The sequence below is a fragment of the Etheostoma cragini genome, chromosome 5, assembly GCF_013103735.1.
Source record: "Etheostoma cragini isolate CJK2018 chromosome 5, CSU_Ecrag_1.0, whole genome shotgun sequence".
NCBI classification, from domain to species: domain Eukaryota; kingdom Metazoa; phylum Chordata; class Actinopteri; order Perciformes; family Percidae; genus Etheostoma; species Etheostoma cragini.
The window spans coordinates 10,783,748-10,800,854 of NC_048411.1; the positions used below are offsets into that span (position 1 = coordinate 10,783,748).

The 17,107-nt window shown below is 40.7% G+C and overlaps 1 protein-coding gene across 4 annotated transcripts in view; it reads left to right on the forward strand.

Moving 5' to 3' along the window:
• Window positions 1–2,031: 2,031 nt before the first annotated feature.
• Window positions 2,032–17,107, forward strand: part of nipbla (NIPBL cohesin loading factor a) — a 34,855-nt gene continuing 19,779 nt past the window's right edge. For 2 of the 4 annotated variants that reach the window (XM_034871086.1, XM_034871088.1), the window contains exons 1-12: window positions 2,032–2,425; window positions 4,021–4,092; window positions 5,477–5,626; window positions 5,890–6,055; window positions 7,869–7,969; window positions 8,415–8,526; window positions 8,823–8,983; window positions 11,677–11,825; window positions 14,143–14,233; window positions 14,510–14,731; window positions 14,985–15,230; window positions 15,347–16,092. In XM_034871086.1, the coding sequence (XP_034726977.1) occupies window positions 5,563–5,626; window positions 5,890–6,055; window positions 7,869–7,969; window positions 8,415–8,526; window positions 8,823–8,983; window positions 11,677–11,825; window positions 14,143–14,233; window positions 14,510–14,731; window positions 14,985–15,230; window positions 15,347–16,092 (2,058 nt within the window). In that variant the 5' untranslated portion in view covers window positions 2,032–2,425; window positions 4,021–4,092; window positions 5,477–5,562. The remainder of the gene's footprint in view (window positions 2,426–4,020; window positions 4,093–5,476; window positions 5,627–5,889; window positions 6,056–7,868; window positions 7,970–8,414; window positions 8,527–8,822; window positions 8,984–11,676; window positions 11,826–14,142; window positions 14,234–14,509; window positions 14,732–14,984; window positions 15,231–15,346; window positions 16,093–17,107) is intronic. The other 2 variants (XM_034871087.1, XM_034871089.1) reach the window with 2 other exon arrangements.

The following is a 17,107-nucleotide window of genomic DNA, read 5'->3' on the forward strand; positions in this document are numbered from 1 at the left end:
ATATATATATATAACAGAAAATACAAACTTTACATCTTTACAGATTCAATCATTTGAATGACTTTTAAGAAAGGGTGAAATTCTTTCACATTAACATTTTTATTTCATAACATACAAGTTTTTTATGTAGCCAAAAAGTAACAAAAATCAGCATTTTGCTTCAATAGATATATTTTTTATTTTATCTGCGGTAATTTACATAATTGATGGAAAAATGTTACAAACTAAAGGTATGTAATGGTAACAAAGAATTGTGTGACTAATCCTGCCTCTCTCCAGCATCAGGCCACATGTTTTCATCATCACATTGGATGTCCTCTCTTGCCATGCACCTGCTAACTACCATCTATAAACAAAAATCCATTAATGGATTTTTAAACAGTAAGTGCACAGGTTTACAGTCGTAAAGGCAGTGTTTTTCACTTCTTCTTTTTTTTAGCTTTTTATGTAACCTCAGACATCTCATATGGACATAATGGTATCTTGGTATACATAACTGTATACATAAATAGGCTTATGTATACATATATAGTATGTGTTAACTAAAAGGTCTAAACCAAGACACCTGTTTAGGCTTTCAGCTGAAATTGCATTTAGCAAGGTTTGAAATGCACCAGACTGAAAACCATTCTGTTTTGAATGTGTGGTTAACAGTTTTGACAAAAGTGTGTTAGCATTTGAACAAACTGCACATTCACAATGTAGTGCAGGTTGTGGTTAAAACCATAGGATAGGTGTGTAGAGTTTTGAAAACTGTGTTCAGGCATTAAAAAACGAACTAAAGTTTGGTCCAAATGAACTGCTGCTGTGCAGACTGGAATTAGAGTTTTGCACGTGTGCCGTTTAGCAATTGAAAACGGTACCATTAGTGGTTGGGTGGAGGAAAGAAAGAGAGAGCAGTTCTCGTTTTCCTCCACCAACCCTGATTGCCCCTGTTGGAATTGAACTCCATCGGGTTATTGCCTCTTTAACAAACACAGCACTATTTCTCAGAATACTGATCACAATCATGTTTAACAAATGCCAATGCTGACATCTTGAGGTCAAACAGTGATTTGATCCCCTTCAAAGGCATGTGCTTTGAACTCCGTGAAACATTGTCTGCCAATTTGGCCAGGTACCAGTTTTGCAGAATGCAACAATCATGTACAGTCAGGATATCTTAATGGTAGCAGATTTAGCACATATGGCATATTTTACAATAAAACACAATTCATTCAGCTGTGTTGGCACAAGTTGAGATATTTTATCAATGCTTACTCCATATCTCATGACTCGTCTTTGATTTAATTTTAAACTGAAAAAATACAAATTTGACATTTTTTTTAATCATTTAAGTATAAATAATACAGCCTTATATTTAAATACATATTTTACATTGAAGAATAAACTTAGCCTAATTATTAAGATATGAACCAGACAAACAAAACACACATGCATAGCCTACACAGAGTGGTGGAAAGTTGAAAAATTTTGAGATATACTTGTTACATTTTATGATACTTCGGCTACTGTTTATTACTACTTTTCTACTCCATTAGCCGTAACTATACCTTTCCTGTTGTTGTTTTAACTCCACTACATTTACCTTTCTACCGTTTTTCATATTCAGATTGTTATGGACAGAACAGACAAAATGCAATGACAAGCTAAACAGTTAGTCTACAATTTCGTCCAACTTGACGTAGGCTATGTCTGTAATATCTGTGTTTAAGTTAGTGTGGGTGGCCAACCGGCCTCTATAGGCTGTTTACATGATGAGGGTTAACATTAAAATATTAGTTGGTCTAAGTTACTGTACGCAAGAATAACCTCGAACGTTAGGATATTTATTCTGATTTAATCGATACACCAGGAAATGATGATTTGTTTAACGTTATATATTTTATTTTTTGTAAATGCCTACTGTAAACTAATGTAAATGCCTACTGTGTGCTACCAGGGAAGGTAAAGTTGACTTACAGCGTCGTCTAGCGGCTCAAACACGAAATGTTGCATGGCATTTTGTTTGGCGCCGATGGAGGGAGTCACTCCTGAGATCTTTGGTCAGTCAGACGGCAGAACTTCCGGTCGGCATTTTGTTCTACGAGAGGAGAGCTTTTTGATGAACGCATCAATCGTCATATTTCTTATTTACTGTCGAAATTAGCTGCACTCATTGTTTATGTCGGGGCAGACCGACTGAAACTCCGAAGAATGAATGTTTCCCCATGAATGTACGTTGAAACATTCACCCTCGAGTGACGGAAAAACAACGAATCAGTCCGACCCGGATTATTGTTGATAGCTAGCTAGCTAACCAGCTAGCTGGCAAGCCAATCGAGTTCCTTCTGGAGGAGCTGCGAGAGAGAAGAAAGGGGGAGCTAGAGACACGGACACAAACCAAGCTAAAACATTACCCTCCCTTTGAACGGAACAACCGAAGGTAAATAGAATCACCTAGCTACCTATCTTTATGCAATAAACTTTTTTAAATTGCAAATATAACAATAACATTAAAAACATGTTCTGCTGCAAGACCACCTACGGCGTCGTTAATCGTTGACCGGGAGGTAGCGGAAGCTAGCGAACTAGCCAGCCAAGCTAGCTAGGTGTGTTTTTGCTCCGCCAAGGCGCACGGCCTCAACTGGATGTCATTTGTCGAGCCCGAGGATTGGGCCGATGCCACGGAATTAGATGCCGTGCCTTTGATTTTACCTCTAACGTTACTCACTCCAACACATTGCATTTTCCCCGAGTTTAAGGGAAATTGACTAACATGCATCAAACCCCGACAAGCGCTTCCTTGTATCATGTGAATTGCCGTCCGTCCCTTTTATTTAACAGGGAACAGAAGCTAACTAACAACAGTTAGAGCTAGCTAGTTAGCATAACTAGCTAAGCCATTAAAAATGACTACTGTTGTTAACGAATGTTGGGCAGCTAGTGTTAGTGATCTTAACTACTATAGGTAACATTAGCTTCGTGGTTAGCTCTAAAGATCCAGGCAGTCAACCTCTTGGCAGTGTAACGGTGATCGGGTTGTTCGCAAGTGGCGGACTGCAGCTGGTAGTTCAGCTAACTTAACGTAAACAGTGTAATGAACGCGAATGTCAACAAGCTAATTCCACGTTATTTAGATAAGTGTTGGGTTGTCATTAGACTCCTAAAGTTGTGCTTTGGTTTAATGTAGCCCTTGGCAGGGCTAATGTTGCTATTGGTTGCTATCTTGTTTTGAAATGTTTTGAGCGACTATCGTCATATTGCCTTAGCTATAGTTACTTAACTTTTGGAGTTTGTTATTGGAATCGTATATGTTTTGGTTTCTTGACCATAACAAATAGTTCCAGTTAAATTGCTTTTTTGCAGTTAGCCAGTTTGCAGAATGCGTATGGTGGTTGTTGGCAACTGGAGGATGCAGCCCTCCACTACTTACTACGTTACTGCCGCCACCATCACAGTGCATCTGTTCCTTTGTGCTGCCTCCTGCCTGTCAGTCTCACAGCTGTCAGCCGAGTCCCTGCGACCTGGGGAAGAACACATTAGACTGGTCATGCTAACGTTACAGCTAGCTAATGTATTGTTTACACAATGCAACTGTTGATCCTCGGTCTGTCACAGTTAGCTGTTGCTCGTATTTATTATTTGACCTCAACAATCGGCTTGCGCTTAGGTCTTGTTGCAAAATAGTGTTTACAGATTCACCTGGCATCAATATTCAGTAGAAGTTGCTGTATAAAAACAAATAGCATTTTCTTAGAAGTCATAAAAAAACATTTCTCATAAGGTCAAAAAGGGTGGCATACTGTTTTAACGTTGAAGATTGTGTAGCAGTAATGGCATTGTTATTGCTAAAATGAAATGTATGTGTGGAACTTAATATGTTGATGCTGTAACTGGCATTATTTTTTTTACTGTTTTGGGTCACTGTCTTAGCCATACCGCTGTAGACAAAACTTCTTATGTAATTGTCCCCAAAGAAGCATACAATGCAATTTTATTTCACAGAGTCTGATGCAGAGCCATGTTCTCTTTCAACAGATTGAGGGAGTAGGACTTTTTATTTGAAATGTCAGTGAGTCCACCCGAGACTGCACAGACTTCTTCAAAAAGGTATCATTATAATGTGTGTATGCGTTATAATATGTAATGCATTTATCATTTCATTGACATGTCATTATTAACACTAGTAATACTTGTGTACTCTTAATTGAGGCAACTGAGAATAACGACAGTGTGTTTAGGGAGGGAGGGTTTGAGGCTTGTGTAATCATTGTCTTTTATTTTGATAGATGACAAGAGCCCTGTACTGGCCCATCAGCTTGTTGTAGCAACTAGGTTTATCCATGAAGTGTAGGCTGATATTCTGAAAACTGTAGCTGCATTTTCCCTCTGCTTTTCTTTGACCTCTTGTACAGTCTTACTTGAGGTTACCTAACAAGCAAAGGGATTTAAGACAAATTAAGTACAACATAGGGACCTAATTTGTGCAGATCCATCATTGTAAGCTGAGAGTGCAGAGCCCTATGGTTTGAAATTAGTGAGGGGATTAAAAGACTTTTATGGTAGTAAAACAAAGATTTCCATCAGTTGATTCAGTTCTGGAGTACTAGCAATAATAAGCGTAGAAAATGGAGGACTGTTGGTATACCCACATATGACTAAGTATCTAAAGTCTTACCTCGGCCAATCAGAAAGTCAAAGCTTATCCGCTGGAGTACATTATGACTGGGGAAGGATATTCAAACATATCTTTACTGGTGGCTGTATAATGCATGATTATGATAATGCTTTTTCCCCATAAAGCTCCTTTCATTGTTTAACCTAATAAGCCGAACAGGGATGTAAATATTGTGCAGTTCTGTTTACAGCTGTTTTACAGTAGATTTTCTGTGCAGAGAATGCTTTGGTGTTCTAGAAGCGACCAATATGTTTGTATATGACATCAAGCCTATGTGCTATTAAAAATAATCTAAGGTAAATCCAAGTAATCTGACATGACATTTCTTAAGTAAGACACCTACCCTTTACTCATGTTAGGGGCATTTCTGATCCTGTGTCCCTGTAGCCGAAACAGAGAGCACTAATGGTTCCTGCTTATGGATCAGTATTGAGTAACATATATGAATAACAATGCACTAGATATTGAGTGAAAAGGGAGATATCCATTGCAGTTTATCTTGATTGACAAGATCTAATAAGACACATTTATTTGTGGTTTACAGATGATGCAGCTGGCACTATTTCACCCAAAGCACACACAATATCTGCATCAGGGAAGACATAGCAGTATATAGAGAAAATATATTTCTTCAATCACTGCATTTGATTCCATGTTTTATTTGTATTTTTACCTTTGTTCATTTTTTAAATCCCTTTACTCTGCCTCTCTCATTTTGTAATTCCATACATGCTCTTGCCCTCTTTCTTCTTCCTTCTCTTTTTGATCAGTCGTTTTTTGTGTCTCTCTCTCCCTGACTAACCTTCTTCTCCCTAGGAGTCAGGAGATGTGAGGACGGGTGTCGTCCATCGACCCCCTGATCTACCTGTGTATCAACACACTCCCCCACCCTCACCTTCAGCATGAATGGGGATATGCCTCATGTTCCCATTACCACTCTTGCTGGGATCGCTAGCCTCACAGATTGTGAGTGACACACAACCGTGCTCCAAACACACTGTCACTGTTTTTGTTCTTTTCAAGTGTAAGACCCAAAGCTGAAACATTGAACAGATGTAACTTTGTTACTGTGATGGCATGTTCTGTCACTTGCCTTTTCTTTTTTTTCCTCTCTACTTTTCTACAACCTCATGTCCTGTATTGCTGATGCTTGTCTGTATCTTTTCCTCATCTTTCTTTTTCCCCTCCCGACCTCGGTCCTTTCCATCATCTCTCGCTGCTCTTCTCAGTGTTGAACCAGCTGCCCCTCCCTTCCCCTCTCCCGGCCACCACCACTAAAAGCCTCCTATACAATGGGAGGATTGCAGAGGAAGTTACCTGCTTACTGGGCTGTCGGGATGAGAATCTGGCCTCCCAGCTAGCCCATGGCCTCAACCAGGTCTCCACAGAGCACATGTGAGTGTATTGTGTCCTTATTAGAGAGAAAGGACGAAACACAATTGCCTGAAAAAAGCTTTGGAGCTGACATGACGTGCCTTTACAAATGACCAGTAAAAACAGGTGATAACATAAGAAATTCCACTGTTGACTTATGAAAACTGTGTGAAGTTGCTTTGTTTTACTAATTGAAATCGAAAAGGTACATTCCATTTTTAATTAAATGCATACATAAGGCCCCTGTTATGCCAGAATAAATGTGAATGCTTTACCTGCAGGCAAGTTTGCTAGAGACAAATACTATACTAAAGTATTATTTATCTTGCAAGTTGCCACATTTGTGTTAGGGCACACAATTAGATATCCAGTTTGTTGCTTATTTGGTAGGGGTGTGCAATGAGGCTTCATTTGTGTCATGTTATGTGTAATTTATATTGAGGTATCTAGGGCTGCACGATTATGGCCAGAATGAAAATCACGATTATTTTGATAAAAATTTTGATCACGATTATTTGTAGATTTTAACCAAAACAAATTTTATTGTCACACAGGCTTTTTATAACTGCGAAAGGGAGTGTGATGGACGCTACTCACAGAGAGACGGCTGACTCATTATGAACGGGTCCAGCATGGGTCGAATGGCGGATACACACGTCGTGTGTATGAACTGTCTGTATCGTCACTGCGTTAGATTTTTTTGAACTATGATATTCTGGCCATGGGTCACCTCTCTGGCCCAGGTCCAGCAGCTCCGTCTCACACGCTGTTACTCTACCAACTGAAGTCATTCAATAACCTCTTCTGTGTTCTTCGCCGTGGCGATCGCTATAGCACAGTTACCACGGAAACACTGGTACAAATACAGGTTTGCCTCTCATGCTTAACAGTAAACTGGTAAACCTTGAGACCGACGTATAACCGACTGCTATCTGTTGAGTTCTCCTCCCGTTACTCTGTCCTCTGTGACTGTCTACATCTTGAAACTAAGCTACACGCGGTGCAGGGAACTACTCTGAATGGCACATGATCAGACAGTGGTTTACGGAGCGGCAGATGGGCTATGCAAAAAAAAACGGAGCGTTCTATGAAATGACGCAAAAAAAACCCCGCTCAATCACGCAAATTTGATCATGGGAAGTCAAAAATCTTTACCCTGATTTTAATTCGATTAATTGTGCAGCCCTAGAGGTATCAATATATTTGATATAAATCCTTTGAAGTATTTACCAGACAAGTCAATGTAAGTCATTTAAACGATGCAAGGATTCTGTAAACCCAATTTTGCCGTGAAGCAGTTCTGCAAGTTGCTTTGCAAAATTGTCTGTGCAATTCTAATGCAATCCAATATATTGAAGGTACAGCTTCCTTCTCATAGAATTCAGTAGATTGTTCTAGGGATGCAACTAACAATTACTTTCATGATCAATTAATCTGTTTCTTATTTAATCGATTAGTTGTTTGGTCTATAAAATGTCTTTAAATGGGGGGGGGGGGGGGTGTCAATCATTATTTCCCAAAGCCCAAGAGGATGTCCTCAAAGATATCGTTTTCTGTCACAGAGGAATAATTGTTAATTAAAATCGTTTAGATTAATTTAATAGTTGTCAATTAACCGTTGCAGCTCTAGATCGTTCCAACCCTGAGTTATTGGCTAACTATCCATAAAATTAGTCATATGTGTATTTTATTGCAATGAATATTTTCATGAATACATGTTGAGATTATAAACATTCACTTTTTGTCTATTTTTACATATTACTATTATGCCAGCCACTTGTCTTACTCTCACCATTTATAATTGGACTCAACTTGTTTTGTTCTGTGTTTTCAGAGAGCTGAAGGACAACCTGGGTAGCGATGAGCCAGAGGGGGATGCACCACTGCTGCTGCAGACCATGCTGGCCAGGAACCCTGGCATCTTCAGGGAGAAAAGTATGAATATACCTGTTGTACATTATATTTCCGACTGGAGGGATTTTTGCAGTTCCTAGAACATAACATTCCTAGAACCTTTTTTTTTTCTTGGGTTCTGACTGGACCCTTTAGGGGATTTTTAAGTTCCTCGGAACGCAGTTCCTGTAACTCTTTCAGCTCCTGTCCTGCTTCAGGGCAGGGTCTTTTAACGGTTCCCTTTTCTGAATTGGAACCTAGGTCAGCGAGAGTCGGGTTTCCGGCACAGACAGACCAACAACGGGACAATTTTAACAATTTCCGTCAATTATTCATCACTAAATTCATTTCTGAGAATTTTTTAGACAAGAAATGAACTGTTTCGATTTTGAATATAGGCAGAAGTGCCAAAATTGTCCTAAATCCTACAATCCTAAAGCCCACCTTTATGTTGAAACAAATATACTGTATTTTCATTTCTGAACAGATGTTATGCAGCAACCAATGGTACCACCATACAAGATAACCCAAAATTCCATGCATAGTCCTGCCCAGCCAGCAAACTTCCAGCCGGCTGCAATGTCTCCCAATCCACCAAGGTGAGTCAGGCCGCACAATTTAGTGGACTCTAAACACTAAAAACTATAACCATTGTTAACATATTTTATATTTTCTTTTAAAGTAGTATACCCCAGTTGCATCACAACATTAATGTGTTAACTAGTTTCATGGATGATTTGCTGTATTTATGTGTCATAGAATAATTAAAAAGTAAGTTCAAAGATATTTTCTTTTAAGTTATATAATGCAAGTTATTTTCCTGTTAGGCATGCAACGTCCTTTCACTTGCTTGATCACCTTTTTTCTCCCTGTTCCCTTCTCAACTTTTGTCCAGCCGGTTCGTTGCACCCCAGACTGGTTCCAGTAGTCGGTACATGGGCCAGAACAGTCCAGTACCCAGCCCCTACACTCCTCAGAGCCCTGCCCCTGGTTACATACAGCAGTATCCCCACCAACAACCACCCAGCTATAACCAACACCAACAGATACAACAAGGTGAGAGTGTATGTGTTGCAGGTTTTAATTCGACTGCAGGAACTTTCCCCTGGAACTAGGAACCCTCTGAGGGTTTGACCGCACTGATGTGCAAGTTATGCTGGCTTTTGAACTTAGCGGTCTGGATAGTTCTTTTCCTCTTTGGCCCCCGGAGGACATGACGTCCATGATTTCCAAAACACATTTGAAATGTGGACTTGTCGAACCAAGGCACACTTTTCCACTTTGCGTCAGTCCATCTTGGATGAGCTCGGTCCCAGAAATACCGGCGGCGTTTCTGGGTGTTGTTGATTTATGGCGTTCGCTTTGCATGGTAAAGTTTTAACTTGCACTTGTAGATGTAGCAACGAACTGTGTTAACTGACAGTGGCTTTCCGAAGTGTTCCTGATCCCATGGTAATATCCTTTACATAATTAATTTGGGATTTAATGCAGTGCCTCCTGAGGGGTCAAAGGTAACGAGCATTACATTTAGTTTTTTGGCTTTACCAGTTACCGTACGTGCAGAGATTCCTCCAGATTTTCTGAATCTTTTGATCATATTATGGACTGATATTGTGGATGATGAAATCCCTTAACGTTCTTAAACTTTTGGAATATTTGCTTACACAGCTGTTAACCATGTGGTGAACCTCGCCCCATCCGTCCCAGTGAACAATAAGTCTTTTGGGGAGGCTTCTTTAATACCCAATCACGACACTCACCTTTTTCCAATTAACTGGTTCACCTGTGGAAAGGTCCAACAGGTGTTTTTTGAGCATTCCTCAACTTTTCTGTCTTTTGTTGCCTCTGTCACAGCTTTCTTTATGTTTTGCAATCATCAAATTCATAATGATTGAATATTTGCAAAAAACACTATGAAGTCGATCAGTCTGAACCTTAAATATAATTTCTTTGTGTGTTCAATTGAACATGGGTTGAAAAGGATTTGCAAATCATTGTATTCTGTTTTTATTTTTATTTTTTCACAATATCCCAACTTCATTGGAATTGGGGTTGTAAATTTAAGCATAGCTGTCCACTTCCCGACTCTGTTTGAAAAAGACAAGTATCACAGTAAGACCAAATCAATTTTGGTTTTTATTTTGAATGAAATGGGTGGGCACACTGACCTGCAGGCCAGAGAGTGCGTTTACCCCTGTGACCCCCACCAGCCGTCAACCTGTCATGTTGCTTTATATGTTAAAAGACTAATTTGCCTAATCTTAACGGGTCTTTACACCGCGATGAAAACGCAGATAACAATGGGCTGAAGGAACCGTCTAGTTCTGGGGACTTTTTAGGCCCTCAGAACTTATGGCAAATGTGGCTTTTGTGTACATGCATTCGAGGAGGGTCTTTTGAAAAATATATTGGTGCTTCCTTGTTTGTGTTTCTGTGTGTGTGCACCTAGCTGATTAATTTGATCTGTATTATTCATTTAAAGACATAAGGACAATTTCAGACTTGCTTACATGGTTAACATACTAGTAGCATAGCATTAGATAATTATACTCATTTCACACCAATGGCTGAGCCAGGGTTGAACCAGGGTAGACTTTGTGTTTAAAAAGGGTTAACCCGCGTTGATTTTCTCGGCTTTACGACCCAGGTTGAAAGGTGAGTCTGACGTGGGTCGATTTCTATTTGAATCGCACACGACCAGGGTCGCTTAGTACTCGGGCGTGACAATTTATTAAATTATGTTATTTGTTGGAAATGGGGGCCACAGTTGTCACAGGTCGTGCATACTTAAAAATAAAACAATTAAAAAAACATAAATTTTGTCTGACTGTGCTTTAGAACGTTGACCTATGAAATAAGTTTTGTTTCTCTCCGTTACAGCACCACATATAAATCTTGCATGTGGTTAGCAGCTGTGGTTCTGGCAAACTGCATTCTGTCCCACTGCCTAAGATGTTTAATTGGTGAATGTTTTATGAAAGTAATACAATTGATAACATTTTTGTCGTTGTCAAATTCTAACTATGAATTCATATAAAACAATTTATTTTCCAGTGAATTTCACTGTTCAATATTTACTGTGGTGTTTACAATTCCTCTCGTCTACAATATTAATAATAATACAGATACTATGATAGGGTTAAGATAATGGGTTGTGTAGAAAATACATGCCCTCCAAACATGAATAGAATGTGCAATTAATTTCATAACAACTGTGACAGTTGTGATTCCTATAATTAAATGTAATTGGTTGAAATGTTGATCCTCGGCATTGCGAGTGCCTGTTCTGCTGCAGTCGCTAATATACTCCCAGTTCACTGGTAAAATATCAGACCAACAGGAGGAACAGGTTTGTTTCAACCATGAAGTGATTTGTAGATGCCTGCTTCCTGAACAAGTGAAATAAGTTTGCAGTTTACACACAAAATAATGTTTACTATGTATGCAATCCTGTGAATTCAATAAAAAAAATAGTTTTTTAGTGTTAAACATTTTAGTGATTTACTTACCATTTTTCTGGCTCTCGTGAAACTTTTGTGACTTCTGGAAGAACTAAAGCCGAATTTATGCTGTTAAACCCAAAAACATTTTTAAATAAAATCCATGGTCCACTAATTGCTTATTAATTTAATTTATCGGCAATGTTTGGACAAATTTCCAATTTTTAGGACATGTTTTTTTTTCTCTCTCATGATGTTAATACCTCACTCAAGGATCATTTAAATAAAATGACATTTTTTTTCTTGCAGTATCTGTGGCCAGTCCCATGGTTCCAGGTGGCATACGAAATATTCATGAGGGCAAAGTATCGGGGCAGATGGCCAACACTGCCAACCACCACTCAGACAGACATGGCACTGAGGACTACATGAACATTGTTCACCGACTGAGTAGTGAGGTACGACTGACTGGAAGTCTAGAACTAACTACATTATAAGTTTGCCACCCAACAAAAACACACATTTATGAACAAACAACAGTTTGGTGTTGAAAAATGCTATTTTTAAGCAGGTGGAATTTTTTTGCATGAGATTTGAAAGCTTTATAATGTGAGCCAAAAAGATTTTTTTTTCTCTAAGCAGCATATACACTCACCTATAGGATTATTAGGAACACCATACTAATACTGTCTTTGACCCCCTTTTGCCTTCAGAACTGCCTTAATTCTACGTGGCCTTGATTCAACAAGGTGCTGAAAGCATTCTTTAGAAATGTTGGCCCATATTGATAGGATAGTGTCTTGCAGTAGATGGAGATTTGTGGGATGCACATCCAGGGCACAAAGCTCCCGATCCACCACATCCATATTGGGTTGAGATCTGGTGACTGTGGGGGCCATTTTAGTACAGTGAAGTCATTGTCATAAAGTGTGCCAAGAAAACATCCCCCACACCTTTACACCACCACCACCACCAGCCTGCAGAGTGGTAACAAGGCATGATGGATCCATGTTCTCATTCTGTTTACGCCAAATTCTGACTCTACCATCTGAATGTCTCAAATTGAGACTAATCAGACCAGGCAACATTTTTTTTGGGAGCTCTTGCGAATTGTGGCCTCTTTGTCCTATTTGAAGTGGAGATGAGTGGTACCCGGTGGGGTCTTCTATCCATCCGCCTCAAGGTTGTGCGTGTTGTGGCTTCACAAATGCTTTGCTGCATACCTCAGTTGTAGCGAGTGGTTATTTCAGTCAAGGTTGTTCTTCTCTTAGCTTGAATCAGTTGGCCCATTCTCCTCTGACTTCTAGCATCAACAAGGCATTTTCGCCCACAGGACTGCCGCATACTGGATGTTTTTCCCTTTTCACACCATTCTTTGTAAACCCTAGAAATGGTTGTGTGTGAAAATCCCAGTAACTGAGCAGAAAATCCCAGTAACTGAGCAGATTGTGAAATACTCAGACCGGCCCGTCTGGCACCAACAACCATGCCACGCTCAAAATTGCTTAAATCCCCTTTCTTTCCCATTCTGACATTCAGTTTGGAGTTCAGAAGATTGGCTTGACCAGGGCCACACCCCTAAATGCATTGAAGCAACTGCCATGTGATTGGTTGATTAGATAATTGCATTAATGAGAAATTGAACAGGTGTTCCTAATAACCCTTTAGGTGAGTGTAGACGACCTTCACGCTATGTGACTGGACATGAGTCCCCCGCTATCACTGCTTAGAGAAGAGAGAAGAAGCCCTTCAGGCTTATTTAAGATCCCTCCGCTTTTTGTCGGGGTCCCGCATTACTCTTCTGTGGTTCTAATTTGCAATAAAGACTGGCTTGCTCTACATTATCCCGCTTGTTACACGGCTTAATACACAGCTTATTACAGGGCCACTCATACTGAGGTTACCTGCCCTCTTCCCTGTTGGTTCTGTTAACTGCTGAAGCGCATGGCTTTGTGGCGGAAGGTCGCCCCCGTGACTGAGCTAACCATGTAGCCAACTAATACTCTGTTTGCACTGTTGCCAAAAGCGCTGCTAGCTATCCCCATCTCCTCTATCCTCTTTTTCCCTTTGTGATCTGCTGATCAGCGGTATGAGCACAAATATTGATATAAAAAAGTAATTGATTTTAAAATGGTCCGCCATAGTCTATAATAAAATCTGGATCCATGGCAGCGGTTTGTTATGCTCAGCAGCAGTCTGGTATTCAGAAATAGAAGACAGCAGAATGCTGTGATTGACCAAACAGAAACAAGTATTCAACCATGCCATGCGGTTATTTTTAACCAACAAGCCACAAGGGTTCATGAATAAAATCTATCCTGCCACATACATGTAGTTATCTTTTAATGCATTTTTTATTCTATTTAGGTTTTAATAACCTGATTTGAAATGGGTTCAGAGTTTTTTTTTGGTGAAACTTTCAAAATTGAAGTTGGTTTTAAGGTGGGATCTTTTTAGTTTTTTTCCCCCGTATTGAGGGAATATGCCCTGGAGAATGAAAAAGATATTTAGGGAAAACATTAGTATACAAACACATGCTTAATAACATACACAATGGTGCAGTGTTTGGTATTAAATTGAGGCAACATTAGGGTTTTGACGTGTGTGAAATAATGAGTGCCAAATTCCAATTATTTTGGTCACCCCCATTAGTAAATTATTAGCAGAAATTAAACTTGCCATCAACTTTTCAAATATCTATTTGGAGTATGTTTTGGATCAGGGTTAAAGCGTTTACGTGGTAACTTACATCCGTCTTGTCTGTGTGCTTTCCAGGAGGGTGACTCCACCATGAGGACTCCTTCTTTCTCTCTGAGGTCTCCACAGTCTGGCTGCTCCCCAGCAGGGAGTGAAGGAACGCCCAAACGTAAGGACACTGAAAGGAAAGGAGCACAGTGCCTACCCTTTTTTCATTTAGGAAAATGCTGCCTCTGGCTTCAGCAAACTCATAATTACAATTTCACAGCAACAGAATTATTGAGGCCATTATCTCTCAAAGGCCGAAGTGAATTCAGTCTTAATGGCTGTCTTTGCATATAGCGTTGTACATTGTCATCCCAGTGGTGCGTCTGGTTTCCTGTGCTTTCTTTTTAAATTTTACATACCGTAACTTTCTTCTTCATTCGGCGTTGCTTCCTCACAGCAGGTTCTCGTCCTCCGCTGATTCTGCAGTCACCTCCTCCATATGCGCCCTCACCGAGGGAGGGAGGACCTGACCAGAAACAGCCACTCCAGCAAAGAAAGAAAGCACCAGCAGTGAAAGAGGAGAAAGACATGTACGACATTGTAAGCTCTCCAAACAAGGACTCTACAAAACTTACCCTCAAGCTGTCCAGGGTCAAGTCAAACGAGTCCGACACCCCAGGTAAGGACCATTTTGGATCAGCTCAGTCTTAGGTGGATCCGTTTTTTTTGTCATGCGGTTTCCTTCATCTCCAGTCTCAAATGTAATCACTTTCACAGTTTTTTAATCAATTAGCCGTACTAAAAAGAGGTATGCTGCGCTCTCGTCTTTAAAAACAAAAAAATAAATCCTTTCATTCAGAACCCTTGAAGTACTGGAAACAATCATCCCTTTTGAATACAACCATGTTTAATTCTTTTTGTTGATATTTTAGGGGATGTTCTGCCGGGAATGGACGACAACTCTGACAATATGGAGGCAGAACTGGGCTTTCAGCAGGTGCCTGTTCTTCAGCAAAACGTAGCTCGACTGCAACAACAGCAGCACGCTGGTGGTGCCAGTGGTCTCCAACCTCCCAGCTCCCCTTACGACGAGGCAGAGCTGGATGCCCTCGCTGAAATCGAAAGGATAGAACGAGAGGCGGCCAGTGAGAAGTGCTCCAAGGAAGTGCAAGATAAAGGTGTGTAGAAGATCTGTAAATATGACTATACAGATAAAAGCTGAACAAATAGTTGGCAATGTATAACTTTAGATGTTTTACAAGTATGTTTTATCTTCATGTCTTTCTCTTTACAGACAAGCCACTGAAGAAGAGAAAACAGGACTCTTTTCCTCTGGAGCCAGGCGCAGGGGGACCAGGTGGCCCCACAGGTGCTCCAGGCAGTGGATCAACAGGAGGGGGCAATGCCGGCAAACTGACTCCGCAAGAGGCCACCGCAGCTGAGAATGGTGCCAGCCGCCCTCCCCTCATGGTGAGCATCGACCTCCAGCAGGCAGGCCGAGCTGATGGCCAGCTCGACCCCTGTCTGGCGGCCCCTATTCCAGCCCTTGAGGCCCAACGCTGGCCTGAAGAACCAGCTAGTGGGCCGGCTGCAGTGGAGGGTTCTGATACAGCTTTGCGGTTGAAACCAGATGGCCGGCCGGAAGTCATCAAGAACAGGGTTGATAAACATGACAGCAGGAGAGATGGTCGGGAGTCATCAAAGCACCGACATGACGAGAAGTCCTCTGACAGACGGGGAGACATGTCAAAGTCATCAAACCGAGGGGAACACGGACGAGACAGGGACCGAGAATCTGACAGAGATAGGAAGCATCGGAGCGAGACTGGTGGTCGAGACCCACGCTCACCCGACTCTCGCTGTCGAAGTGACAGAGATAGGTACCGGGCTTCTTCCACTGGAGAGCCTGGTCGGAGTGGCAGTCGGCATGATGGTTCCAAACCGGCCTCCTCTGCCTCTGGTGCTCATCTTCCAGATTCTTTCCCTGCCCAGCTCCTGGGAGGGCATAGTGGCGCACTGAAGAACTTCCAGATCCCTAAGGTGATCTGGGCTGACCCAAACCAAATATTTACCCACCTACCAATCATGCAACTTTCACTGCCTGCAATCTCACGAAAACCAAATCACACCACTGCTCAGTTTTGTTTAGGTTTTTGTTTTCCCATTTGTAAGCCTTTTAGTCAATCCTGGGATTTGTCTTAAAATTTGGTTAACACATTAACCCACACTTAACCATCTATTTAAAGTAGAAGAAATAGTTTTTGTTGTTGTTTGTCCTGTGTGTAAACCAAAGCAAGTACCTTGAAGAAATGCTTGACTGGTAGACTGTCTCTCAGATGTTTTCATGTGGGTAAATGTCTACTTAAAGCACTCACTGTCAGTATTATGCAGCCCAAAAACCTACTGATACTAATTCTCTCTCTACAGTCAAACTTCCATTTGTTTCACCTTTCTACCATCTGTTGTCAAAGCAGTGTTGAGAGATGCAACACCCAGCCAGTAGTTTACTCAGCCAATTTGTACATGGTAGTTTTTATGTCAAGACAGAAAAGCAAGCACAATTTTAAATGGATAGCTTCTTTTACGCAACTAGAAGGGATTGGTTGAGATGTGGAAAAAACATAGTTGTATTAGTAGCCGCTGCATGGTCTCTGAATTTAGCACCCAATCAAACAAGGTTACGTTACCAGTTGCAATGAAAGTTTGTAGCACTCACACAGCATACCAGCAATGAATGGAATGCTGACTGAAAATGTGTCTGTTTACCTGGTTTTTAAGTTGAGGTTGCCATCCTGGCAGGACTAAATCAGCTATGTAGCCTCAGGAGGATGGAAATACAGTGGTGTGAAAAAGTGTTTGCCCCCTTTCTCATTTCCTGTTCCTTTGCATGTTTGTCACACTTAAGTGTTTCGGAACATCAAACCAATTTAAACAATAGTCAAGGACAACACTAGTAAACACAAAATGCAATTTGTAGATGAAGGTGTTTATTATTAAAGGTGAAAAAAAATCCTAACCATCATGGCCCTGTGTGAAAAAGTGATTGCCCCCCTTG